Here is a 26,960-nt window from a genome sequence, read left to right as displayed (position 1 = left end):
CAGCTTTTTCACTCTGCTCTTTCACCTTCATCAAAAGGCTCTTTAATCCCTCTTTGCTTTTTGCCATTAGGGTGGTGTCATCTGCATATCTGAGTTTATTGATATTTCTCCTGGCAATCTTTATTCCAGCTTATGCTTCATCCAGCCTGGTATTTCGTATGATGTACTCTGCATTTAAGTTAAATAAGCAGGGTGACAATATACCTGCATTTCATGTGATATACTCTGCCTTTAAGTTAAATAAGCAGGATGAAAATTTTTTAATGGAGGAAGGTTATCTAGGATGTTCATATAAACAACTTTCAGTCATGGGTTTCTAAAATTCCAGTTTATGAAGATTTATGGTGTATGTACAACAGTAGTGTTAGTTTACTGATGTAAAGATAACCACCATTCAAATACACACATATCTTTAAATCATCAATTATATTTATTTCTCTGATTATAAAAGTAATAAATGTTCATATCTAGAAGATTCAATCAAAAGACAAAATATAAAAATCACTCATAATCCCACCATCCAGAAATCATCACTGCTGATATATTCATACATATAGTATTCAGTCTTCTTTATATATGTATATTCAGCCACCTGGGGAATGACTTACCATTTATTAAATGTGACTCTGTGCAAAAGTGATACATTATTCAAAGAAAAACAATTTACACTTTTTTACAATGCCTCAGTGTGTACTAAACATTCTTTAAGGGCTGTAAAAGTCATAAAACCAATACATTAAAATTTCAAAAGTACTTTTAGAGTAGAAATAAACTCCCAATAATACATATGCTAGAGCATATTTAAGAACTCAAATATTCAGTCTAATTGAAGTCACAATGGTGATATTTTTCAAAATATTACTTTATCATTACATTTTCTGCATGGCCAAGGAGCAAGTTTTAGCATCAGTAGGATGAATGCAATGCTGACTTCTTAAATTTGTTCACAAGATTAACTGTTATCACACCTCCATTGATTCATGATTATCTTCCTATTGAATGCATTGTAAAGCTCCTCTAAGATAGGAAGGCCCAAGACCACTAAAATGAAATACTGATTTATGATTATTCTAATACTACTCAGCATTTGTGAAATAAACTGTATCCACAACACATGTTTTAATTACTAATCCCAAAATACTTTGCTGAGCTAGGTATAGAAGAATTCTTTCATTTAGGAGGAAAATGAACACTATAAATCAACATACTGGGTTGAAAATTTGCATGACTATACACTATGATTTCCAGCATCACAAGTGGCTTAAGGAATGCCTCAATGGAGCATGGACTCCCACTGGTGGCCACAATGTCACAGCCTTGAAGTCAGCTTCCTCTTGACTGTACCAGTAATTCTGCCATATGGATTGTCTAATGGTAACAAGACCTGTAGAAAAACCACAGGGCACCTTCAGAGACACTGAAGAGAGATGAGGTGATTTTCCAGAAAATTAGAGTTTTTCAACAATTTTTAATTATCAGGATATAAATGTTTCTCAGATGCATTACATATCCCTGCTTTTTTAAACAGAGTGTAGTGAACATAATTTGGCCTTTGCTTGATGACTCACTTTGAACATCAATCATTGTCCAATGCTATAATACAGTTATGCCCTCAGGGACATTTGAGGTCCTCAGGACTCTTAGCCCAGTGCTAAATGGCTCCAGACAGCTGTGCATTTGCAGTTCTGTCCTCCACTCTGCATTAGTCACTTCTCTGCTGTTTTCTTTGGGTCCTGACTCCTGCTTCTCATATGTTGCCCTCCCTTTGTAGGCACTTGCTGAGTGAGGGCCCAAGCGTGACCAGCCATCCTCAAGGTGCGGGCCCAAGCGTGACCAGCCATCCTCAAGGTGCAAACACAGACATAGGGACAGCTTGCTCACCCCCTTGAGTGCCTTTACACAGAGCCTGACCCGAAGGACCTCAGGCCTTCCTGCCTGCAGGTCTCCAGAGGAAGTTTTGAGTCTGACTTCTTAGAGCAAAAGACACAGTGGCCTTGGTCTATCGGAACACCATCGAGATAGGATCACTGCAGGCCTGCAGTATCGGGAGCCTTGGGAGACCCTCCTGCTTAGGTTGGGGTTCCTGAGCTATGCACTGCTCTAGCCATGAGCCTGAGCCTTTCTCTGTTTGGGGCCCATTGGTTTCATCTTTGCTGAACATGTCCCCTTTCTGCCCTTTAGAAAGTAAGCTGTCAAAAGAGTCTTTACATCCAAATGAACAGTGACATTCTGGGAATCTACGTCCCCTCCATCCTGTGAAGTCCACAGGGCTGCCTGTCCTTCCAGCTGAATGGACAATGACTGTCCTCTGCAACTCGGGCCCTATTTCAGCCATGCCAGGCACCTCAGCATGACCTTACTTACCCAGCGCTGCTCCCCAGCCTCCCTCACAGCGGTCACAGTACAGAGCGTGATGGAGCCTAACACACAGAACAGAAACAAGGTACCTGGCCAGACGGCTGTGACTGATAAGGCTCCTGGGGCAGCAGGCCCAGGAGGTAGGACCTTCTGGACACCCTTCACTGAACTTTTGCCATGTCTAAAAGCAAACCATGGTTAAGTGCTTTTTCTAAGGCTGGGTTTCCTTTCGAAAACTGAACTTCCTCATCTTGCCTGCTGTAATTGCAATTAGAAACACAAATCTCTTTCATTTTGTGTGTGTTTATTGCATGCTACTCAAACTGACTATTTAAAAGGGATGATAGAAGAAAATAAAAAGATAATCTTTTTCCTTTCTTCTCCTTGCCTTGTGATGGAAAAATAATGAAATTGTGACCTTCTGTGGCACCTTTTGGAGAAGTGGATCTCAGAGCTGTTTCTTTGGGCACACTCTGTTCTTTCTTTGTCCTTTGCTCTCTGCAACTTTCAAGCCTCCTCTATAAGTATTCATCCACTTCTATGGCATACCAGCCTCAGATACGGAAAGGCCAGAGTCTAAGTGGGCTCTAAACAGTTGCAACTATAAATATCCCAACAGCCACAACGCATGAGACAAGTGCTCGGGCCTGGTGCACTGGGAAGACCCAGAGGGATGGGGTGGGGAGGGAGGTGGGAGGGGGGATCGGGATGGGGAATACTTGTAAATCCATGGCTGATTCATGTCAATGTATGACAAAAACCACTACAATATTGTAAAGTAATTAGCCTCCAACTAATAAAAAAAAATGGAAAAAAAAAGAGTTGTGGCAGTTGTATCACCCCAAGTTTACAAATAGGGTTAAAAAGTAGGCAAGGCAGGGGAAATGTGCTTTAAATATTTTAAAAGTTCTCTTACCTCTTCCTTGTTGATCAGTCCCATTTTGGACATGTCTATGTTAAAGTAGTGAATGTTCGGCAGACTGATTTCCATATCTTCTATCTGGAATCCACAATAATACGTATTACATTGGAAAACTAGGAATCTGTCTCTATCACTACTTGCCCCCAACCTCCAATTAGCTCATTACTCAGATTCCACCTCTGTCTCTGGGACACAGTCTGATGTTCCTCTACTGCTTGACACTGTTCTGTCTAGCTAGTACTATTATTAAATGATGGACTCACCCCTCCCTCTGTGTATGAAATCCATTTCTCAGAAAAGTAAAATCTCCTGGGGTCAGACACCTGGGAAATGTTCAGCATCCAGCTGGCTTCCAGATGTCGGCCCATCAACCTCTTCAGTTCCCACTCAGTCCGTACCCTCCTCTCCAGGCCTGTCCTCAACATTTGCAGGCCCTGGAGTAACAGCATTTGGAGGTCCCCACACCAGATGTTTTGGACTTCCAAGGTGGCACTAGTGGTAAAGAACCCACCTGCCAATGCAGGAGATGCAGGAGACGTGGGTACAATCCCTAGGTCAGGAAGATCCCTTGCAGGAGGAAATGACAACACACTCCAGTGTTCTTGCCTGGAGAATCCCATGGACAGAGGAACCTGGTAGGCTATGGTCCATAAGGTTGTAAAGAGTTGGACACAACTGAAGTGACTTAGCACACACTCATACCACATGTTTAAAGACTTAAAGTTATGAATCAAGCTAAAATACAGAGATAGAAATATGTTCTATCTCTGTAACTTAACAGATAGTCCTTCACAACTATCCTTCAGTCCTTCAAAACTATCTGGAAGGCCAGGACCAAATTTTAAATCCTCTGACTCCTTGCAGCATCAGGCCAGGACCTGGTAGCATGGGAAGAGCCAGCCCCAACCCCTGGCCCACCCTATCCTCTCTCTTGGACTCACGTGGGTGGATATTCCAGCTTGAATGTCAAGTTGCCTGATGGCAAACATCCCAGAGAATGGTCTATAAGGGGAAGCATGGGCTCCTGAAGTGTTCACTGCCTTGAAGTGCCTCTTCCAGTAGAGAGAAGCATAGCTAGAGCATGACCTGAAGGGGCCTCTGGGCCATGGTGGGTGTCCCTCTTGCCCAGGTCTAAGGATAGCACTGTCCTCTCCATCCCATCATGGCCATGGTTCATGCCCTCCTTTTCAGCTTCCTGCAATAACCTCCCAATAGGTCTCCTTGTCTATGGCCCATCATCCTTTTAATCTATCACACATCTTTCAGAGCGGTCTTTCTAGAGTGCAAAGTTGGTAGCGTGGCACCTTGCTTAGACCCCTCGGTGGCTCCTAAGATTTTTTCAGGATAAAATATAGACTCTACAGAGACCACAAAGCCCTCCAGACCTGTTTCCCACCTAGGCACATGGAAGGGCTTTCACTCCTGGAGCCTAACATGTGGCAGACCTTCAACAATAAATGCCTGTTCCATGCTGCCTCCTGTTGTCCATACCTACCCCTCCCTCATCCTTGAGTATGAACCCAGAAAACCCCTACTTGTCCCTTAAGGCTCAATTCAAATACTTCTCCTTCCAGAGAGCCTGATAGGCATTTCCCATATACTTGAGTTAGGTGCTGTCTTCTGAATTTCCATAATATTCTATTGTTTATTGCATATTTAGCTTACTTATTTTCTTCTTTCACTGAATGATGAACTCATTAAGGGTAGAGTCTATGGGACTCTATGTCTAATTTATCCCTGATTTTCTCATGTGCTGATAGAGACATAGTAACATTCAATAATATCAAATGGATGGATGGATGCAATCTCTTTGCATCTATCCTTCATTCTCTGGCTCTCCGGAAACATAGACCCTTGGGATAATTACCCCTCCTTCAGGCCATTCGAGTGTCCTAAATATGAGACTCAAATTGTAGCAGATTGAAGAGACTCAGAGTCTTCAAGAAAACTAAAGAACTACAGCAGTGGCCTATGTTTTCAGGTTGCACAGATTTTTCCACTTTTTTTCTCTTTTCTCACTTGCTATAACAAGCTTTTGAGCAACAACAGATGTCATTTTTCATGTGTCTTCCACTTTCTTATTTTAACTCTCAGCTCTTTCTCAGAGCTAACAGGAGACACAGAAAGTTCTCTCAGTCTTCAGAATGGCAAGTGACAAAACGTACCTCAGGAAGCTGGCTCAGGGAGAGCACCTGGATGTCATAGAGGGTCTTCTGGACTGAGGGCGAGTACTCGCCTTTGTCACAGGGTCCAGCAAATTTTTCCAGGACGTTGCCCCTGACAGCCTCCCTAGAACACAGAAAGGAGAACTGAGGGCTCCCACAGGGTGGTCTTTGGGAATTCACTGTGAAACTAAGATATGGTGACCTCTCTGTCCCCCACCCCCAAAACAATTTTATTGCTGGTTTTAGAGAGGATTACAGGGACTTCCCAGATGGTGCTAGTGGTAAAGAACCTGCCTGCCAGGGCAAGAGACCTAGGAGATGTGGGTTCAATCCCTGGGTTGGGAAGATCCTCTGGAGGAGGGCATGGCAACCCACTCCAGTATTCCCACTTAGAGAATCCCATGGAGAGAGGAGCCTGGTGGACTACAGTCCACAGGGGTGCAAAAAGTCAGACGCGACAGTGACTTAGCACAGCACGGGGATATATTATAATGCCAAAAAGAAAAACAACCCTAACTTCTCATTTCCTTACACACACACACACACACACACACACCAGTCAACAGACATATTGCGCATAACTAGGCTATCTTCATAATCTGGCACCAGGACTCAATGGGCATCCCAGGGTAAGTTTCCCCTCCATGCTTGAAGAATTTATGAAGACTTCCTCACATTCTAATCTTTGTGCTGCTTGGCTTGGCTGGTTGCTTGAATTGCTGCATTTTTGAGGGGTTTTACTATGCCAGGCTGTAGGCTAAGTGTTTTATCTGATTACTTCATTAAATTTTCTCAATGTACCTGAGGCAGTTCCTATTATTATTATCCCCAATTTGGAAGGAATATGAGCTTAAAAGTTAAATGATCCACTCTTAGTCCTTCTCCTTAGTGGGATGCCCAGCTGGTACCCTGACTATCTCAATTTCATACTCATTTCAACATAAATACATCAGACTGCTGCCCATGGGTAACACTTGAAAAAACGAGGTAAAAAAAAAAAAGACTGAGGTGAGATTCTCTTCAAGCATTTCCAACCTAGCATATAATAAAAGGAGCAGAGCAACACTCTGCCCGTGGGAGGAAGCTACCGGAGGCAGATTCTAGCTCATCACAGAGTACAAGATTCTAACAATTAGAACTTTGACAAAGGAATGAGATACCTGGTCAAAAGCAAACTGGGAATTCAGAGGTCTAATCACTGCTTCATGAGGATGTTAAAATAAGTCATACCTTTACAATGTTAAAGCATTTATCATTTAGAAAATGCTTCTGTAACTGTCATCTTGTTTTGAGTTTGGCCTACGGTGGCCAATTTGACTGGGACCAAGGGGTTTCCTAGGACATGGGACCTTCAGTGTTAAAATCGGGAAAGCCCTTGACAGACTGGAATGAGTTGGGTCAGCCTGGTTTAGCTCTCCCTGCACCTGCTATGAAGTGACAAGGCCACTATCCTCATTTGATCCAGTGATTCTGGAAGTGTGGCCTCTGGTCCAGCAGCATGGCAACACCTGGGAGTTTGTTAGAAAATGCAAGTCCTCAGGCCCCATTCCAGGCCACAGAATCAGAACCTCTGGGGATGGGCTCAGCGAGCTACAGTGCAACAAACCCTCCAAGTGGTTCTGATACCCAACCATGTTTGTGTACTACTGATTTAGTCAATTAGGAAAGATGGAATCAGAGAAATCAGGCAGTCCACTGAAGGCTGTTATAGCTAAGAGCATCTAAGATTCAAGCGCAGGTTTACTCACTCAGAGTAAGACCAGTGTTCTTTCTGTTACCCATCAGAAGGGATTTCTTACAATGGGGAGGTCGAACTAAATGGCTTCCAAGTTCCTCTTTCAGACTGAAGACTCCTAGGCCCCTGGAAGAGAGGGCGGACACTACCTGCTCCAGTGCCAGACCCTAGCACTTCTTCATACCAGGTGGCCTCAAAGTCCACGTCTCTGCCCTGGTGGTAGCGCCACTTGCAGTACACTTGGGTGGCGAAGCACCGGTCCTTCACCTCGGGGAGGGTGGTGAACTGATCCTTGAGGAATCCTTCAAATCCAGACTGCGAGGTTTTCAATACCTTGAGGTCTTTGATTCCAGAATGAATGACTGGAGGTCCTGTTTTTAAGTCAAAAGGTAAGAGGGGATGAAGTCAAAAAGGAAACAGTGCCTTCTTCCTGCCTAGCCCTGAGGATTCTGGGGCCAATAAGACATGGCACACTGGGTCTGTACGAAGAGCAACATCACTCCGCAAGAGTTCTGTCTCTTGGTCTCCTCTGAAGTCCATGTGATGAAGATGCTGTGCCTTTCCCCCATCTGAATTCCACTCCCTGCCTTCTCACGCCCTAAGAGAACTGAAGGGCAGAGACTAAACCTCCAGGCTGTGTTGAAGCCCACAGGGACCTTTTTCTCAGCTACGCGCAAGTGTGTCTTCTAGGCCAAATTACGTTCCACATGTTGAGCTCCATCTCACTCAGCAGGCAGTCATGCTGGAAAGAGTTCATAAACTCCTCAAAAGCAGCTCTTCTGCCCAGCACTGCGATGCCTTCAATTGGGGGTGGTTCTCATGTGCATTCTCTATACTGCCGAATGGCTCCAGACCCCTCAGACCCCACCAGACCCCTCAGTTCCCTGTGTTTATGAACTCAGCAAAACCAGACAGTTTTATGAATGGGAAGCAGCATGGGCCCGAATGAGCCTAAATGGAGACTGGGAAGATGAGACCAGTGATCTGTAAGTTATAGATTGTATACGTGGACACCCATAAAGGTTTTTAGCTTTTGGCTGAACTGAGAGGGGGGCAGAGTTGGTTTCTGGGGACCTAGGGGAGAGAGGGCAGAGTTGAAAATATTGGAGGAGATGATATGTCTCTCTGGCAGTCCGTGACATCACCTCCTGAGGTGCATTGGAAAGGTGGTGGGGAGAGAGGCAAAAATCTGAAAACCTTGTTTGCTTATGCCAGGTAGTTCTAGCTCAGGGCCCAGGTGACAAGTAGGGGACTGAGTTAGTGAGGGGAGGGGTCTTTCTTTTCGTCTGTGGAACACACTGTAACTCCAGCAATTTGGTGTCGCCTGAAGAGAACACGGCACCAGGAGACACAGTGGGAAGCCCAGGACACAGCGTCTGTGGAGAGCGGCTTTCTTCCCCAGGAGCGATGGGAGCCGGCACAGAAGATGCTGGATGGAGCTGTGAGGCCACAGTTGTCCTCAGTGGGTGCGGATTTCTCCCTGAGCCCCTGTGAGACAGCCCTCCAGGCTGGGAGAAGGTGGGAGAGGTGGGCTGGAGAGGTTCAACAGTTTGGTAATAAGAGAACGACAAGGCCAGGGAAATTCAAGAATTAACATCATCATGGCCTTATTTTGTATGTGCAGACTGGTGAGGCCGGTATGCTCAGGGAGTAGCTGGGTGCAAACTCCCAATAGCATAGTCAAAGCAGGATGACTAAGGTCAACCTCTTTTAGATCTTGAAATCAGTCCTGACTAATATCTACCCCTTTTGACCTAAAATCTTAAGTCAAAAGCTGGAGGTATATCATCAAGCATCACTATGTTGCACATGGCCCTGGTTGAAGAATCAGAACGCAATCCATGATCATCAATTAAAATCCTGGACAGCTCTTAATAATCCAGTGGTTTACATCATCCTATGTGATTTCAATTGCTGTGGTTAACTTGGGAACCGTGGAGTTTCACAAGTAGGTAAACAAGGACTATATTTTTTATATTTTCCCAATCACATGTGTGTACCTACCGGAGAGAGCAGGGGCCCTGTTTAGTGGTAGATCTGCTGATTAAATATGTGCTGCTTAAATAAGCATTCTGGCCAGAGTATTCTAGGATAATGTGGTAAGGTAGAAAATGGTATTTGTTTAACATTCCAAAGTTCTCATTGGAAGTTTTATTTGAAGAAGGATCAAGAGGATACCTGGACTTAATACCTTAAGTTGGTTGGCTTTATCAGATTCTAAGTATAAAGACACAATTCTGCAAAATCAGCATTTCAAAATGCAGTGTAGAGCTAATCCAAGTGGGTCTAGTCTCAGACCCAAGAGAATTGCAGAAGCAATCAATAAATATCCATTAAACGAATGAATGAATGAATGCAATGCCATTGATTCACCTTAGCAACTTAGCCTCATAACTTAGTGTCTTTTTCTTCTAGACAGTTCTCCTCTATCAGTCTCTAGCATTTCCCTTCCTGATCTGGCCCCTCTTCTCAGCTCTCAGACAGTATGGCAGGGGTAAAGGGGGAGGGCAGCAACACTGAGAAGGCCCTGACTGCCAACATGCATTCTAGTCACCTGGCCAGACACTAGCAGAGGTGGAGTTGGAACTCACCACCCCATTATGAAATTTCGTGCTTTTCTTCCCCCTTTTGCATCACTTCCCATCCTCAAAATGTTTCCTCCTTCTTTCAATTCTATCTTTCCATTTCTGTAACAAAAGAGGACTTTCCAAGAGACAAGAAAGTCGCCACCACCATTCCACAATGTGCTTTGAGGGTTTCAGACAGAGCCCCTAATTGAAAAATACCATCCCCATTGGTTTGAAATGAAGCATCACTTTTAGAATTGATCCCTATATGTTTTGAAAATATTTTATCATTAAAAAATTTCCCATTGAAATACCAAGACCCCTTAAAGGAGTGATTCTTTAATATTTTATAAACTAGTATCATAATTTACTTCTAATAGTAATCCCTCCTAGAAAAAAAAATCCTCTAGAAATGAGACTTCAATTTGCAATCAGAAGTGGGGTTAGAACAAGTGGTGGGAACTTCAAGGTGGATAAAGAGAAGGCAAGAGACACCAAAGGTAAACTTTATCCATTTCCACTTTTCCTATGTAGATGGCCTTGATCACCAGCATCTCTGTGAGCCAACCAGACTTGGACCCCTCAACTGTCTCAATCATAAAAGGATTTCCAGATTCTGTGTTCCATACAGTTGAGTCCACAGTCTTGGGACTCTGATCCTTTGAATTCAATTCCAGTGCTCTTCATGCTTCTCCTCCCCTGTTTATGAGAAGTATTTCCCTGATAGAATTACTTAACCTCTATCTTGATTTTCTCATTTGCAGAAGATGATAATCATAACTATTTCCTAGAGGTGATAGATGTCTAAGATGGTACACATAAAGGACTCAGTAAAATGGCTGCCCCATTGGAAATGCTCTACAGAAGTTACTAAGATGATTTTGCCCTAACTGACTTCAACTCCCTGTAAATACTGACCATGTTTCACAAAGAATCATTGGGTTCTGAAAACTCCTTCTGACATGCCATTCCTATCCGCCTGGATGATATTTGTTAATTCTTGGGGAGTGTCAGTTTGCTAGGCAACTTTGAAATGATCTACTTTCTCACTAGAATCCGAAAATGGAGAAAGCAGTTGTATTTTCTAATATATTTTGGCTTCAGTTTCATGCAGTATAAAACATCTTACATTCTCCAAGACAGTTCACTACTGCCACAGTTTAGGCAGAACACAAACTACCTACGCTGGTATGCTCATCATTCTATGAACAACAACAACAAAAACTTATTCTCTTTGAATGTGAAAAATAAATTCTCTTGGCACACATCAGACACCCTTGATGAAGTCTGGGAGCTTATTTTATCTTTTCTGCTGGCGGTGCCCCAGCTTACTGAACACTAGTAGGAACCTGAGCCTTTCAAATTCATGGGCCCATCAACTAAAAATATGATACTTCACACACTCTAAAAAAGATTCCAATTTAGAAGACAAGAAATAATCTAACCCCAAAGACTGTCCTTTTCTAGGTTACTTCCCATGAAACCACTTAATCAGCTTTTTTGCCTTTCTGCCATGTTTATGGAGTAACACAAAAGGAAGATTTCCACATTTTCCTTTGCTAGAATATAATCTTTTCCAGCTTTTAGTGTCCTCCTACACACTTAACAGATTGTGGTTTATCTCTCAGTGAAGCATACATCCTACCCCTTCAGGTCTCTAAGGGAAAGAAACTCACTGCAAATTAATAGAAAATAAGCCTGATTCCTTACCTACGCATCAGGTGTCACAAAGCACAAAGCTTTACTGAGCCAAGAAAAAAAAAAATCCTGTCAAGAAAAGGATAATTGCTTCCACATTTAACACCTCCAAAAAGGACACAAATAGCTAAAGGGGGACTATTTTAAAACTATATTAAATAATTCTAGTAGAAAACCTCACACCTGTAAAGTGCTAGAACAAGTGAAGATCAATTAAATATCATTTGCCTCTGAGAGTCCATTTAGCTCATGGAAGGAAGGCGAAAGCTCTCTGTGTGCAAATTCTGGATGAGAAGAGATGATGTCACCCCATGGAAGGAAGTTAACTGGGCTTTTGTACAGCAAAGTGATCCTCAAGATGATTTTTATAAAATATTGTGCTTGCCCAGAAATTTTCATTTGAAATAACTGATGAGTGCCTTAGTCTTGACATTAGAACGACAGAAGTAATCTTCTCGGCAGTGGCCCTCTCTGTCTTGAGTCTCTCATTTTCCTCTCTCTTCTCTTCCATCTGCCCGGCTTGACACCTCTAAAATCTCTTCTTCTGGACTTTATTTTCATCTCCCACTTCCTTAAAACCATCTTCCTACCTCTGCTAGTCCCCATGTCAAGAGATTTTTTTCACCACTAGAAGATAGTATCTCTTATTTGAAATATCTTCTTTATCTTTCATTCCTTGATTTGGTTATGCTTTAGTTGCATTTTTATAATTAGTGTCAGATTGGGAGAAATCTGATGCTTAAAGAATTATGTATTATAATTCAAATAGTGTGTGTGTGCGTGTGTGTGTTGGCAGGGTGTTCTGCTTATTTCAACGAGTTTAAATTAGTGACTTAACCATCCTAGTGACTTAAAGGCTTGTCTAAGCTTGCAGGTCACAGAGACTCATGAGAGAAAGAGTTTGGAAGATTGAGGTTCCATATAATGCCTACACCACAGCCAGGGCCACACATGTAGAGCCTCGCTCTCCTCTCAGAGCTGAGGAAGTCACAAGCATAACACCCACCCTCATCCCTTTGGTGAAAAAATTTCTCTCTCTTCCAGATTCCCCCATGGAACTAGCAGGCTCTGAAACAGCTAAAAGTACACTTCATGATATAACTTTAAAAGATATGGTAGGAAACAATAAGAGTAGTGGGAGTTTTTACAGCAATTCTCAGGGCCTAAAATGGGTTCCTCAGATTCAGTGGGCTTTCTCTAAATGTTTGTTCAATCAATAAAAATGAATCCAGTCCACTAAGAGAAACCCAGTTACATATCCTGCTGGGGGAAGTTGTAGGTTGAATGTGTGATTAAGTATATGTGTTTGAGGGGGCAGAATTCTCATGACTCTAGCCAGCCTCACCCACTGAAAGTCTTATTTAGAGGTTTGTAACAGTAGCCTTTGGGTTTCCCTGCTGGTGCAGTGATAATGAATCTGCCTGTCAATGAAGAAAACGTGAGTTCAATCCCTGGGTTGGGAAGATCCCTGGAGAAGGAAATGGCAACCCATTCCAGTATTTTTGCCTGGAAAATCCCATGGACAGAGAAGCCTGGCAGGCTATAGTCTATGGGGTCACAAAAGATTCAGACTTGACTTAGCAACTAAATAACAAAAAACAGTAGCCTTCAGCATGTGAACTGGAGTGTGTGTGTGTGTCGGATAATAATTATTTTCTTCAGTTAAGCCTATGTAAGGGCATTTCTTGTGACAATGATTGTACACTGAATCACCTCATGATATCTGCGGTTTTAGCTCTTGGAAAATAAGCAAATTAAGAATTAAACTTTGCTACGAAAAATCCAAAGAGGGACAGAGTACGAGTATCATCTTCAAATAGACAACACAGGAAGATATGCACACTCAGGGATGTGTGCACACACATACTGCACACACCCAGGCAGCAGATGCCTCCCCCCTCCCCCCTGACAGCCCCACATGCTATGGCGGGGGGGGGGGGGGCAGGGTTTACTGGGCTCTAGACAGTCAAGCTGGAGCTCTGGGAACATCGCCACAGTGATCGCAACACCCTGAAGTTTTCTGCAGAAAGAAAAAGCTTTGGGCCTGATTCTGTTGATAAATTTTCCCACCCTGCAGCAGCCAGGTGACTAGCATACAAGCTGATGATAGCTCCTGGTAATTCCTGGAAAGAACAGGGTGTGAAGAGCAGCCTGACTTCTTTGATCAGCTGAGCCCTGTATTTGGCCACTCCACTTCAACCTCCAGGGCTCTGCTAAATATTCTTGCAGAGGGAGGTCACCAATGATGTCTAACTGCCAAACTGCACAATCTCTTCAGTCTCCTTTCAAGCCAAACTTCTTAACCTTCCTGCAGCAGAAACCAAGGGCAGCTTCTCATCTTCCCGGGTCCTTGCCTGGACTACATTTCCCAGCCTTCGGGTGTGGTTGTGTAATTGGGTTCTCTTCATTCGATGTGCTCTGTGCTACTTTCAGGCCTGGTGCTATGCTTGAGTGGTTTTGCCTCCTCCATTTTCTTCTCCAAGCTTTTTTCTTCCACTTGTCTGGTATGGGGATCCACTCTCAAGGTGACCCAGAAAGGAAAGGATTAAAATGTCTGGTTGCATCAACCTGGGTTCCTGAATAAATTCCTGGATCAGAGCGCCCTCCCAACATACACACCTACACAGTAAACTTAACTTTTACACATAGCAGTAAACTTTGTATAGGAAGCCACTACGTATAAACCTACTTGTTATGCATTCTGTTACCCCAATAACTATCCCTCATTTCTTAAAATGTACTTTTCCTTCTGCTTCCATAATACCATTGTCTCCAAGTTTCCTCCTGGCTCTCTGACCATTCTTTCTATCTCAGTCTTTAAACTTTTAACTCTTAAACTGGGGAATTTTCCCCAGGGCCCTTTCATCTTTCCTCTTCTCACTTTATATGTTCTTCTGGATCAGTCCTTCTCCCCATGGCTCCACCAACTATCAGTCTCCAAATCTTTTCCTTATTTCAAAACTCACCAGTTTCCTCTGAAAACTTCCTCATTACACGTATTATTCTTAGTCAACACCGCCAGACTCCTGACTTTAGGGTAACCTTAACCCCTCCTTTTCTCTAACCTTGCATCCCTATGCAACTCACAGACCTATTAAGCACACTTCAAAAATGCCTCACATAATGTCCCTCCCCAGCTTCTGCAGTCCCTCCATCTCTGCCTCTACTGCCTGAGGTCAGCCTCCATCATTACTTCATCTCTGCAACAAGTCTCCAAATGTTTCCCTCTGGCTTATTTCTCTAGCCAGTTCACCATAATCTTGGTCAGAATTACCCAAATGTACACATATATGCACAAAGACCTTCCCTGGATCTCTATAATTATTCAAAATAATAACAGCTTTCTTTCAAGGAGCGCTTCTTATATGTTAGGGACTATACTAAATGCTTTAAATTAACATTTATTTCTTTCAGTTATCTGGATAATTGCTGAGGTAGACATTTTATCCTCATCTTACAAATTAAAAAACACTAAAGTAGTGTATAAAGTATTGTATTTAATGTGCTAATAGTCACAAAGTTATTAAGTGGTGGTGGTTTAGTCACTAAGTCATGTTTGACTTCTGTGACCCTAAGGACTGCTTGCTAGGTTCCTTTGTCCATGAGATTTCCCAAGCAAGAATACTGGAGTGGGTTGCCATTCCCTTCTCCGGGGGATCTTCGCAACCCAGGGACTGAAACCAGGTCTCCTGCATTGCAGTCAGATTTATCATCTGAACCACCAGAGAAGCCCATTAAGTAATGGAGCTCAAGTTCAAAAACACTTCAGTTTTCATAGAATAAAAGTAGGAAATCTAGTAGGGAGAATAAAAGACAAAAGTAATAAATTCATTCATATCCACAATAAGAAGTTAAAGGACACACAAAATATTTAGATTAGAAAATAATATCAAAAACAGTAATCATGAGGGGAGGAGGGTACAAATGCAAAGTATCTATCTAGATAGATTGCTGTGCAAAAACCTCATTGTAACCACAAAACAAAAATTCACACAGAAAAAGAAAAAGAAATCCAAACATAATACTAAAGATAGTCATCAAATCACAAAAGAAGAGAACAAAAGAAGGAGAAAAAAACACATAAAAAAATCCAAAATAATTAATAAAATGACAATAGGAACAAGCTACTGGTGCTTTTGTTTAGTCACTAAGTCATGTCTGACTCTTTGCAACCCCATGGACACCAGGCTCCTCTTTTTATGGGATATTCCAGGCAAGAATACTGGAGTGGGTTGCCATTTCCTTCCCCAGGGGATCTTCCTGACCCAGAGATCAAACCCACATCTCTTGCTTGGCAGGTAAATTCTTTCCCACTGAGCCACCTGGGAAACCAGTGGGAACATATATACCAATAATTGCCTTAAACATAAATGGACTAAATGATCCAACCAAAAGATATAGACTGGCTGAATGGGTAAAGAAACAGCTTCCATATATGTGCTACCTACAAAAGACTCACTTCAGATCTAGAAATATGCATAGACTGAAAGAGAGGGGATTAGGAAAAGGTATTTCATGAAAATGGAAATCAAAAGAAAGCTGGAGGGAATTCCTTGGTGGTGCAGTGGTTAAGAACCCCTCTGCCAGCATAGGGGATATGGGTTCTAGCCCTGGTCTGGGAAGATCCCACATGCCTTAGCGGGAAACTAAGCCCACGCAGAGCTGCCAAGCCAGGGCTGTACAGGCAGGCTGCCACAACCACTGAAGCACATGTACCTAAAGCCCGTGCCCTTAAACAAGAGAAACTATCACAATGAGAATGCACTCACTACACACACTAAATGAACTCACACACTGGAAGAGTGGCCCCCACTCACCACCACTAGAGAAAGCCTGTGCACAGTGATGAAGACCCAGCACAGCCAATAAATAAATAAAAATTTTAAAAGAGAAAGCTGCAGTAGCCATACTTATATCGGACAAAATAGACTTTAAAATAAAGACTGTGAAAAGAGACAAGAATTTGCACTGTTTGAAATAAATTGTAGGAATTTTTTTTATTCATCTCCTAGAGTAATGCAAATAGAAAAATAAACAAATAGGGCCAAATTAAACTTAAAAACGTTTGCACAGCAAATAAGCCCATAAACAAAATGAATAGACAACCTACAGACTGGGAGATATCAAAGGATTAATTCCCAAAATATATAAATAACTCATACAGCTTAATATCAAAAAGCAAATAACACAATCAGAAAATGGTCAGAAGACCTAAGATACAATTCTCAGAAAAAGACATACAGACGGCCAGCAGGCACATGAAAAGATGTACAGTATTGCTAATTTGGGACTTCTCTAGTGGCTCAGACAGTAAAGAATCTGCCTACAATGCAGGAGACCCGGTTTCAATCCCTGGGTTGCAAAGGTCCCCTGGGGAAGGGAATGGCGACCCATTCCAGTATTTTTGCCTGGAGAATTCCATGGACAGAGGAGCCTGGCAGGCTACAGTTCATGGGGTTACACAGAGTTGGACATGACTGTGCATGCACATATACATACATTGCTAATTTTAGAAAAATACAAAACTACAATGAAGTATCACTCTCACAGATCAGAATGACCATTACTTAAAAAGTCTGCTAATAATAAATGCCAGAGAGACTGTGGAGAGAAAGGAATTAATCATATGATCCTGCTATCCCACCCCTGGGCATATATCCAAAGAAAATTCTAATTTGAAAAGATACAGGCATTCCAACATTTATAGAAGCACTGTTTACAATAACTAAGATATGGAAGGGTTCCCCTGGGGCTCAGTGGTTAAAAAAAATCCTCCTGCCAGTGCAGAAGATTCAGATTCACTCTTTGGGTCAGGAAGATCCCCTGAGAAGGAAAAAGCAACCTACAAATCCTGTGGACAGAGGAGCCTGGTGGGCTATCGTCCATGGGGTCACAAATGAGTTGGACATGACTTAGCGACCAAACAACAACAACAAAAATAACAACAAGACATAGAGGTAACCTAAATGTCCATAGGCAGATGAATGGATAAAGAATATTTATTACTCAGTCATAATAAAGAATGAAATAATGCCATCTGCAGCAACATGGATGAACCTAGAGATTATCATATTGAATGAAGTAAATCAAAGACAAATATATGATATCACTTACAAGTGTAATCTAAAAAAAAGATACAAATGAATTTATTTATAAAGCAGAAATAGATTCACAGACATAAATCTGACCTTATGGTTACCAAAGGGGATAGCAGCTGTGGGAGAAAGATAAACTGGGAATTGGGGATTAATATATACACATTAGTACATATAAAATAGACAAACAAGGACCTAATATATAGCACAAGGAACTATATTCAATATCTAGCATTTAAATAATCTCTAATGGAAAAGAAGCTGAAAAAGAATATATATATACGTATATATGTGTGTGTGTGTGTGCATAACTGAATTATTTTGCTGTACATCTGAAACTAACACAACATTGTAAGTTAAACTATAATGTAAAAAAATGGTTTACATTTAAAAAATTACAATAGAAAAGCAATAAGGGAAGCAAAACATCTTAGTCTGCAAGAACTATAGACTTAACTACCATGCAAACACTGCCTCATTGCACTAGGGTTATTTTTGTTTTTTTTGGCCATGCTGCTCAGTTTACAGGAATTTAGCTCCTGAACCAGAGATCCAACCAAGGCCCTCAATGGTGAAAGTGTGGTGTCCTAACCACTTGACCACCAGGAATTCCCTAGTTACACCAGTCTTGCTAGTACAGTACATTAAGGCCCAAACCAATCCCTTCACATTTGGAGGATTTAAAAACTCACTATCTTCTCAACTTATCAACTAATTATTCAGTCTTCTTTATATACTAATAATTTCGCAACTATTAGTCAAACACTGAGAAGGCCCTGGCTGTGTCTAGAATTTAATACAGATAGAGAAAACACTAAATGATTAAAATATTAAATGACTAGGACTTTCTAAGGGAAGGCAGTATCCAGTAGAACTCAGAATAAGAGGCACTTATATTTTACTAACCTTTTAAAAGATATTTATGATGTTTACCAGATACCACCTTAAATTCTTAATGAAGATAGCTAGAGATGGAAGAAAGATAAAGAAAGTAAAAGAAATGAAATGAAAGAAACAAGTGGGAAAGAGAAGGAGAGGAGATGAAAGAAAAGAGAGATGAGAAAAGAAAAAATTCAGAGTCCTCAGTTTCAATTTATAATGATCACTAAAGTTTATTTTTTACTAGGATAGGGACATTTCTACCATGGTGGCTCCACAGTTCTTAAAGGTCATCTAGTCCAGCTCTTAACCAATTATTGAACTCTGTTCTGACAACCTCAACAAATCAGTAGAAGACATACTTTGCTAAGTTTAGTCATCAGTACCAATAAGGTCTATATTGTAATTATGTTCCACAGTTAATGTTTAGATTTCTTATTAAACAGAAAGAACTATATAACTGTCACTGATATTTTAAATGAAGCTTATACTATGGTAATTATAATAATATCAATGGTTTTATTATTAGGACAAAATAAGGAAACATGATTGTTATTTTCTAGGTATTTCCCATAAAGTTATTATAATCATAGTTTGGTATGGTATAAAAAGCATTGGTCAGAAATTTCAGAGATTTGAGATTTTTGTCAGCCTGAGTCTTTTTTTTCCTCTCACCTCAAGATCATGCAATAAAAATGATTGACCCCACTCAACCACCAGATTTGTTGCAAAGGGTATTATTTCATCTTTATACGTTTAAGATAAAAAGCAGATAGTTCTTTAATGTAATCCAAGGTCACAACTTTCATTCCCATCTCAGATTTAAAAGAGTTCAAAATTCTCTACAGTTCTCCTTGGTGCTGATAAACAGAGTTGTTTAGAAGAAGAAAAAAAAAAAAGACTAAAATTGTTATTGCAGAATCAAACACGAAAAACATTTTCTCACCACTCCTCAACTGTTCAACCTCACAGAAGTGCGTTCCAGTGGGAGTATGAATAAATGCATGAACATGCTTAACTCCATTCTGAAAATTAGAAAAAAAGATTGTTTTCAGTAAAATTTCAGCATATGTCAAAAAGCCAATGTCTTTAATTAAACTGAGAACACAAATAAGTAAGGCAACCTTTTCAAAACGCTTCCAAGGGACTTCTTCCACGTAGACTTGAACTCGAATGACATGGTTAAAAGATGAAAGGAAATGCTCACAGATATTCATAGCAAAAGTTTCTATGCTTTTGATCTATAAAGAGAAACAAATGTGAATGAGCAGAAATACTTGCCCCAATTGAAAGTCATTTTTAAATATCCATGGGAGTCTCTTTCCTGATCAAGTGTTTTTTAGAATCAGAGAAACAAAGACTTAGAAAGAATCTTAGAGATGAATTTATCTTTTTTACCCCAATTTTTCACATGGGCCCCTAAGTGTAGTTAACGGATCACCATCACCAGGTGAGACTACCCGGTTTTTAAAAGAAAACTGTGTGCCGGAGAGGGTGTGTCTGTCCATCAATGGATGAGCAAAAAGGAATTGAATATTCAGATTCTTCTCAGGATGAGCTCAGTCATCACCCATGCCAGCAAAAGTATTGCAGGATACTCCAAAACACTCTGCTCTCTTTATGAGGCTGGCAAACAGACCTCCCAGTTTCCCCAGGAAAAATGTTAAGGAAGGGTCACTTCAGCTTTCTTTCCTTGCAAACATGCCTTCTATAGACCATCTCCAACTCTCCACCCCCATAAAGCAGCTCCCTACTTCCACCCAAATTCTTCATATTAATCTCTATTTTATGGCACTAGTTCAGTCTACAGATTATTTATGGTTTTGCCTATAATTAAGGTAGACTATACAGGTTTCCAGTATAGTTTTGTTTCATATCTGAGGTTTATAAGCATCCTATTGCATTCTCAAAAGTATCTTGGTTTGGATAAGAAATTATGGTCGCTATAATGAATGAATTAAAAATTTTTTCTAACATCCAGGTCTACCCCTTCACTTTTTTGTATCTCTCACATAGTACAGGAAGTATAAGAATTTGTGGTACCCAACCATCTTCTTAAACACAGTACTAGAAGCTTATTTCAATTTTTTTTAAAAGAAAGCAATGCCTTTTTCCAGAGCCCTGTCTATGCTTGCTGGTACATTTTGATTAGCAAGAGAAAGGTTCAGAGTGGAGACAGGCCTTGCAGAAATAATTTTTCAATTAGTTTGTTCATTTCATGCATTATATGTGTGGATTTCATGCAAAATCATGGAAAAAGAAACTTTGTAGTCTACATTTCTTGTCTTTTTAAATGTCTTAGTAAATTAAAAATCATCCTGAATTGCCCAGAAATCTGGTGGTCACCCAGCACAATTTCACTCACACTTTTTAGAGAAATCTGAGGTAAAGTGCTAAAAAAAAAAAAATCAGATTCTATTAGTTCCAAGACCCTTTTGAAAAGTACAGTTACCATCAAATGTGGACACTAAGTGGTCATAGAGCTGAGAAAATTAGGAAGGCATTAAAAGTTGAACAAATATCTTTCAAACTGTATCTTATACTGAATTTTCTTCTTTAGTAATACCAAGAAGAGAAATGGTACTTTCTTCTATAAATACATACCATTCTTAAAGAAAAAAAACAACCAAACAACAGGACTCAAGTAAATGCATGGCAATAGTGGGTAAAATTCTAATCTGAAATTGTCTCAGGGCCTTGATTTGCCAATGATCCTAGATAAGTGATAACATGTGAATTTGTCAAATAGGATTCTCTACCTTCTCAAAGATGTACGGAGTTGAAAACCAAGGAAACAGAACAAAGAGGGAACAAAAAAAGAAAAGCATATAAAGCGGTAAGTTTTTAAAATGCAAAATTTTCTGTAAAGCTGAGAATTTTAGAATAGAAAAGGAATCTTCTTTCAATGGTTTAAATGTAAAAATAAACTGAAAACACATAGGGAACTTGAAATAAGCAAGTACTATCCTCACACTATAGTACAGTGAATTCCCCATCCAGATAGGCAGCATCTAAGAAGAAGAATGACACATACACCTTTGAACTTGGCCAGGACGTGAACTGTGTTCTTGATGGTGTCTGTCGGGATGATGTCTGAATTGTCTCCATGCAGGTACTCTCTTTTGGAGCTCAGAGTAAGTTGCACTGAAGTTGCCACTTCCTTAATGCTATGATATTTTCCATCTCGCTGAATATGAAGAACTTTTACCATATCCTTACCATAACCAGTTCGGACAAACTCCACTTCATCATTCTGCAATGAAAATAGTCATCTTATTGAAGAAGTCTAGATGAAAACCGGAAGTCAACTGCAATTTCTTTTATTTTTATTTTTAATTGGAGGATAATTGCTTTACAATATTGTGTTGGTCTCTGCCATACATCAACATGAATCAGCTATAGGTAAAAATATGTCCCCTCCCTCTTGAACAACAGACTGGTTCCAAATAGGAAAAGGAGTACGCCAAGGCTGTATATTGTCACCCTGCTTATTTAACTTATAGGCAGAGTACATCATGAGAAAAGATGGGCTGGAATAAGCACAAGCTAGAATCAAGATTTCTGGGAAAAATATCAATAACATCAGATATGCAGATGACACCACCCTTATGGCAGAAAGTGAAGAAGAACTAAAGAACCTCTTGATGAAAGTGAAAGAGGAGAGTGAAAAAGTTGGCTTAAAGCTCAACATTCAGAAAACTAAGATCATGGCATCCAGTTCCATCACTTCATGGCAAATAGATGGGGAAACAGTGGAAACAGTGGCTGACATTTTTTTGGGGGGCTCCAAAATCACTGCAGATAGTGATTGCAGCCATGAAATTAAAAGACACTTGCTCCTTGGAAGGAAAGTTATGACCAACCTAGACAGCACATTAAAAAGCTGAGACATTACTTTGCCAACAAACGTCCGTCTAGTCAAGGCTATAGTTTTTCCAGTAGTCATGTATGGATGTGAGAGTTGGACTATAAAGAAAGCTGAGTACCGAAGAATTGATGCTTTTGAACTGTGGTGTTGGAGAAGACTCTTGAAAGTCCCTTGCACTGCAAGGAGATCCAACCAGTCCATCCTAAAGGAGATCAGTCCTGGGTGGTTCATTGGAGGGACTGATGTTGAAGCTGAAACTCCAGTAATTTGGCCATCTGATGTGGAGAGCTGACTCATTTGAAAAGACCCTGATGCTGGGAAAGATTGAGGGCAGGAGGAGAAGAGGATGACAGAGGATGAGATGGTTGGATGGCATCACCGACTCAATGGACATGGATTTGGGTGGACTCTGGGAGTTGGTGATGGACAGGGAGGCCTGGCATGCTGCAGTTCATGAGGCACAAAAAGTTGGACACAACTGAGCAACTGAACTGAACTGAACTCTTGAATGCAATTTCTTTTAGCCTTAATTTTATCATATAATTGTGAATGGTGAGAGTCAAATTATTCATGAAACCAAAATCATGCCTTACTTTTGAAGAATGAGAACTTGTATGGAGAAAAGAGAATTGCAAGAAATAGACTAAAATATATCAGGTTGGCCTTAAGAAAGACAGGGAGATGACTTTCTTGATAATACTTAGCAATAATAATAAAAACAGTACCTTCTGAGGCTAACTATTTACTCAGTCTTCATTAATCTCTACTAACTTAATCCTTGTATCAGCTCCATGAAGAAATATTATTTCCGTTTTGCAGAGAGAAAAACTGAGGTTCAAAGAATTTAAGTGACTTGCACTATTTAGTAAAGGATAGAGCCAAGAATTCACCCTCAGAGCTGTTGACTCCAAATTGTGTACTTCTAACCACTGTATAAACTGCCTTCCTCTATAAAAGTGTTTTGACAATGTTAACTGGAAATAATTATATCCCTCTTTTTTAAAAAAAAAAAAAATTTTTTTTCCATTTATTTTTATTAGTTGGAGGCTAATTACTTTACATCATTACAGTAGTTTTTGTCATACATTGAAATGAATTAGCCATGGATTTACATGTATTCCCCATCCCGGTCCCTCCTCCCACCTCCCTCTCCACCCAATCCCTCTGGGTCTTCCCAGTGCACCAGGCCCGAGCACTTGTCTCATGCACCCAACCTGGGCTGGTGATCTGTTTCACCCTAGATAATATACGTGTTTCAATGCTGTTCTCTTGAAACATCCCACCCTCCCCTTCTCCCAGAGTCCACAAGTCAGTTCTATACATCTGAGTCTCTTTTTCTGTTTTGCATATAGGGTTATCGTTACCATCTTTCTAAAGTCCATATATATGTGTTAGTATACTGTAATGGGCTTTATCTTTCTGGCTTACTTTGCTCTGTATAATGGGCTCCAGTTTCATACATCTCATTAGAACTGATTCAAATGAATTCTTTTTAATGGCTGAGTAATATTCCACAGTGTATATGTACCACAGCTTCCTCATCCATTCGTCTGCGGATGGGCATCTGGGTTGCTTCCATGTCCTGGCTATTATAAACAGTGCTGCGATGAACATTGGGGTGCATGTGTCTCTTTCAAATCTGGTTTCCTTGGTGTGTATGCCCAGAAGTGGGATTGCTGGGTCATATGGCAGTTCTATTTCCAGCTTTTTAAGAAATCTCCACACTGTTTTCCATAGTGGCTGTACTAATTTGCATTCCCACCAACAGTGTAAGAGGGTTCCCTTTTCTCCACACCCTCTCCAGCATTTATTGCTTGTAGACTTTTGGATAGCAGCCATCCTGACTGGCGTATAATGGTACCTCATTGTGGTTTTGATTTGCATTTCTCTGATAATGAGTGATGTGGAGCATCTTTTCATGTGTTTGTTAGCCATCTGTATGTCTTCCTTGGAGAAATGTCTGTTTAGTTCTTTGGCCCATTTCTTGATTGGGTCATTTATTTTTCTGGAGTTGAGCTGGAGGAGTTGCTTGTATATTTTTGAGATTAATCCTTTGTCTGTTGCTTCGTTTGCTATTATTTTCTCCCAATCTGAGGGCTGTCTTTTCACCTTGCTTATAGTTTCCTTTGTTGTGCAAAAGCTTTTAAGTTTCATTAGGTCCCATTTGTTTATTTTTGCTTTTATTTCTAAAATTCTGGGTATATCCCTCTTTCATAGAGAGCAGTATTCTGGAGAAACAGCCCTATGATCAATAAAAAGAATTTGAAAATTGCTTCTTCTACTTGCTACCAGGAAGAAGAGCAATTAGTGACAGGGTCTTGATGACTTTCAGCAGCACAGAGCCAGGGCCATCTGGCTGTAGGGAGAGCTATGCTTTTAGAGAAGAGACCCTTAATAAAAGCCAGTGATTGATTCATCAGTATCCCTGTCTGAAGCTGGAGCCCTCACTGGCGATTACGCCCATCTCCACTGCTAGGCCCTTTAAGACTTGTGCCTGGGCTTTCCTGGTGTTTGAGAAAAGAGGCAGGAGGGAGCAGAGGGACAGGAAAACTTATTTTATTTAGCATGAAAATTGTCATAGACATGACACAAGTGCTCGGGCCTGGTGCACTGGGAAGACCCAGAGGAATCGGGTGGAGAGGGAGGTGGAAGGGGGGATCAGGATGGGGAATACATGTAAATCCATGGCTGATTCATGTCAATGTATGACAAAAACCACTACAATATTGTAAAGTAATTAGCCTCCAACTAATAAAAAATAAATGAAAAAAAAAAGAAAATTGTCATAGAAACGGTAATAAGAAAAGGTGACAAAAATAACAGTAAATCAAAAACAACATGCAGTGAGAATCTGGGGAGGTCACAAAGAAGAAACCTCACCTGCTTATCACACATATGTGATATGCTCAGACAGGTCAGGAACTGCCTAAACACCTACCTGCATTTAAAAAAAAATCACCACACCCCCTAGGAGGAATTTTAAAATACTAAAATTAGAAATTATTGTCATATCCTTTATCAAACTGAGGTAGGGGAGGCTGTCTTAAATCTTGGGGACAGAGCCTGGTAGGGCTTGCTGCTGTCCTTGCTGCATATTCCCTGAGGGTCTGCGGCGTTTACATTCAGTACTTCCCCCGTAGGAGTGACATACGAAAGGGTCACTCTCGGAGAGTCTCCACAGAAGCCTCTGACCCAATCTTTCGGGGACTCATCTTCAAGAAAAACATCAGTAAGAAAATCTGAAGAGGAGACTTAAAGGATCCTAATAAGAACTCTAATGCTGACCGGGAAAGAGTCACAGTCGTGTGATTGTAGTGGCTTTGAAATCAGACCAGGTCCAGATTCTTCCCTGCCAGTTATAGCTTTGTGGCTTGTAACAAATAATTTGATGTCTGTAAGCCCGAGTTTCCCCCTGCTTTGTAAAAATGGAGATAACTACCTCAACAAGTGCTGGTGAACGTGAAGGGCTGGGCTCCATCCCTGGTACCACTGATGCACTGAGGTCCCCCCCGTAGCAAGAGTGGCCGTGTCAGCTCTGGCTGTGGATGCGGCAGCAGCAGAGACAGCAGAAGGAACCCGGAGCAGGGGCACTCGTTTCTGGAGTGGGGAGCCCTGCTGCTAACAGCTGAAGGAAGACTGGTGTGTCTTGAACCACTAGGAATTCTACCCGGAGGAGGGAGGGCTTGGCTGGCTTGGGGTCCCTGGGTAATATGGGCTGGGGTCCAGGACAAGAGGTCTCTGAGAACTTCCAGCACCTTCAGCACACAGGAAGACTCAACAAATATTACTCCTCAGTCCTATTCCCTGCCACTAAGTACCCATGCTGGTTAGCCTGTTAAAGCAAGTAGTTACCATGAGGTACCAAGAAAGATGGAATGGTAGCTACCCTTCATATCTCTACTCCTGCTCACCAATCCAGCTTTGTATTCTATCACATTCTACTTCAAACTGCACTTTGGCTATCCTGAGCTAATTGTGGTCACCCTGGCTCTGCATGCTTTCTGCTCTGCCAGTAGCCCTTTGAATTTACTATTACTTCTTTCTTTTTTTTTTTTTTTCATTTATTTTTATTAGTTGGAGGCTAATTACTTTACAACATTGCAGCGGTTTTTTCCATACACTGAAATGAATTAGCCATGGATTTACATGTATTCCCCATCCCAGTCCCCCCTCCCACCTCCCTCTCCACCCGATTCCTCTGGGTCTTCCCAGTGCACCAGGCCCGAGCACTTGTCTCATGCATCCAACCTGGGCTTGAACATTCTTCTCTTCCTCGTTATCTGACTACCAATCTCTTCACCTGACTAACTTCTGACTCAGCTTCTTTAAATCTCAAATGTCACTTTCACTAGGTAATCTGCCCCAGCCCTTCAAGTCTGAAGTAGGTGCTGCTTCTGTGTGATCTCAAAATGCTCTGTTATTGCCTTATCAGAGACTTTATCAAGTAGAACTATAACTGCCTCTTCATGTGTGTGATTTGTTCAAAAACTGTAAGCCATGAAAGCAGAAACAATTTCCATCTCTGTCGCCATAGCAACCCCCGTGCTCAGCAGAGTGCTTGGAACATAAATAGGTGCCTAATAAATGTATCATGAGTGACTGACTGCTGCCTCATCACCTGCACCTCTTATGCAATGACGGACTCGTTCATGAAAATGCCCCTAAGATTTCAA

At 41.1% G+C, this 26,960-nt stretch overlaps 1 protein-coding gene across 1 annotated transcript in view; it reads right to left on the bottom strand.

Moving 5' to 3' along the window:
* Nucleotides 1-407: 407 nt before the first annotated feature.
* Nucleotides 408-26,960, bottom strand: part of LOC110135920 (uricase) — a 33,272-nt gene continuing 6,719 nt past the window's right edge. Inside the window, exons 2-8 of the mRNA XM_020891288.2 lie at nucleotides 21,454-21,672; nucleotides 19,544-19,660; nucleotides 19,366-19,444; nucleotides 7,365-7,551; nucleotides 5,446-5,569; nucleotides 3,275-3,358; nucleotides 408-1,384 (exon numbers count right to left, since the gene is read on the bottom strand). Coding sequence (XP_020746947.2) covers nucleotides 1,310-1,384; nucleotides 3,275-3,358; nucleotides 5,446-5,569; nucleotides 7,365-7,551; nucleotides 19,366-19,444; nucleotides 19,544-19,660; nucleotides 21,454-21,672 — 885 coding nt within the window. The 3' untranslated portion in view covers nucleotides 408-1,309. The remainder of the gene's footprint in view (nucleotides 1,385-3,274; nucleotides 3,359-5,445; nucleotides 5,570-7,364; nucleotides 7,552-19,365; nucleotides 19,445-19,543; nucleotides 19,661-21,453; nucleotides 21,673-26,960) is intronic.

Source organism: Odocoileus virginianus, chromosome 5 (assembly GCF_023699985.2).
Source record: "Odocoileus virginianus isolate 20LAN1187 ecotype Illinois chromosome 5, Ovbor_1.2, whole genome shotgun sequence".
NCBI classification, from domain to species: Eukaryota; Metazoa; Chordata; class Mammalia; order Artiodactyla; family Cervidae; genus Odocoileus; species Odocoileus virginianus.
The sequence above is the reverse complement of the archived record's forward strand: the minus strand, read 5'-3'. Positions and strand labels throughout refer to the sequence as shown.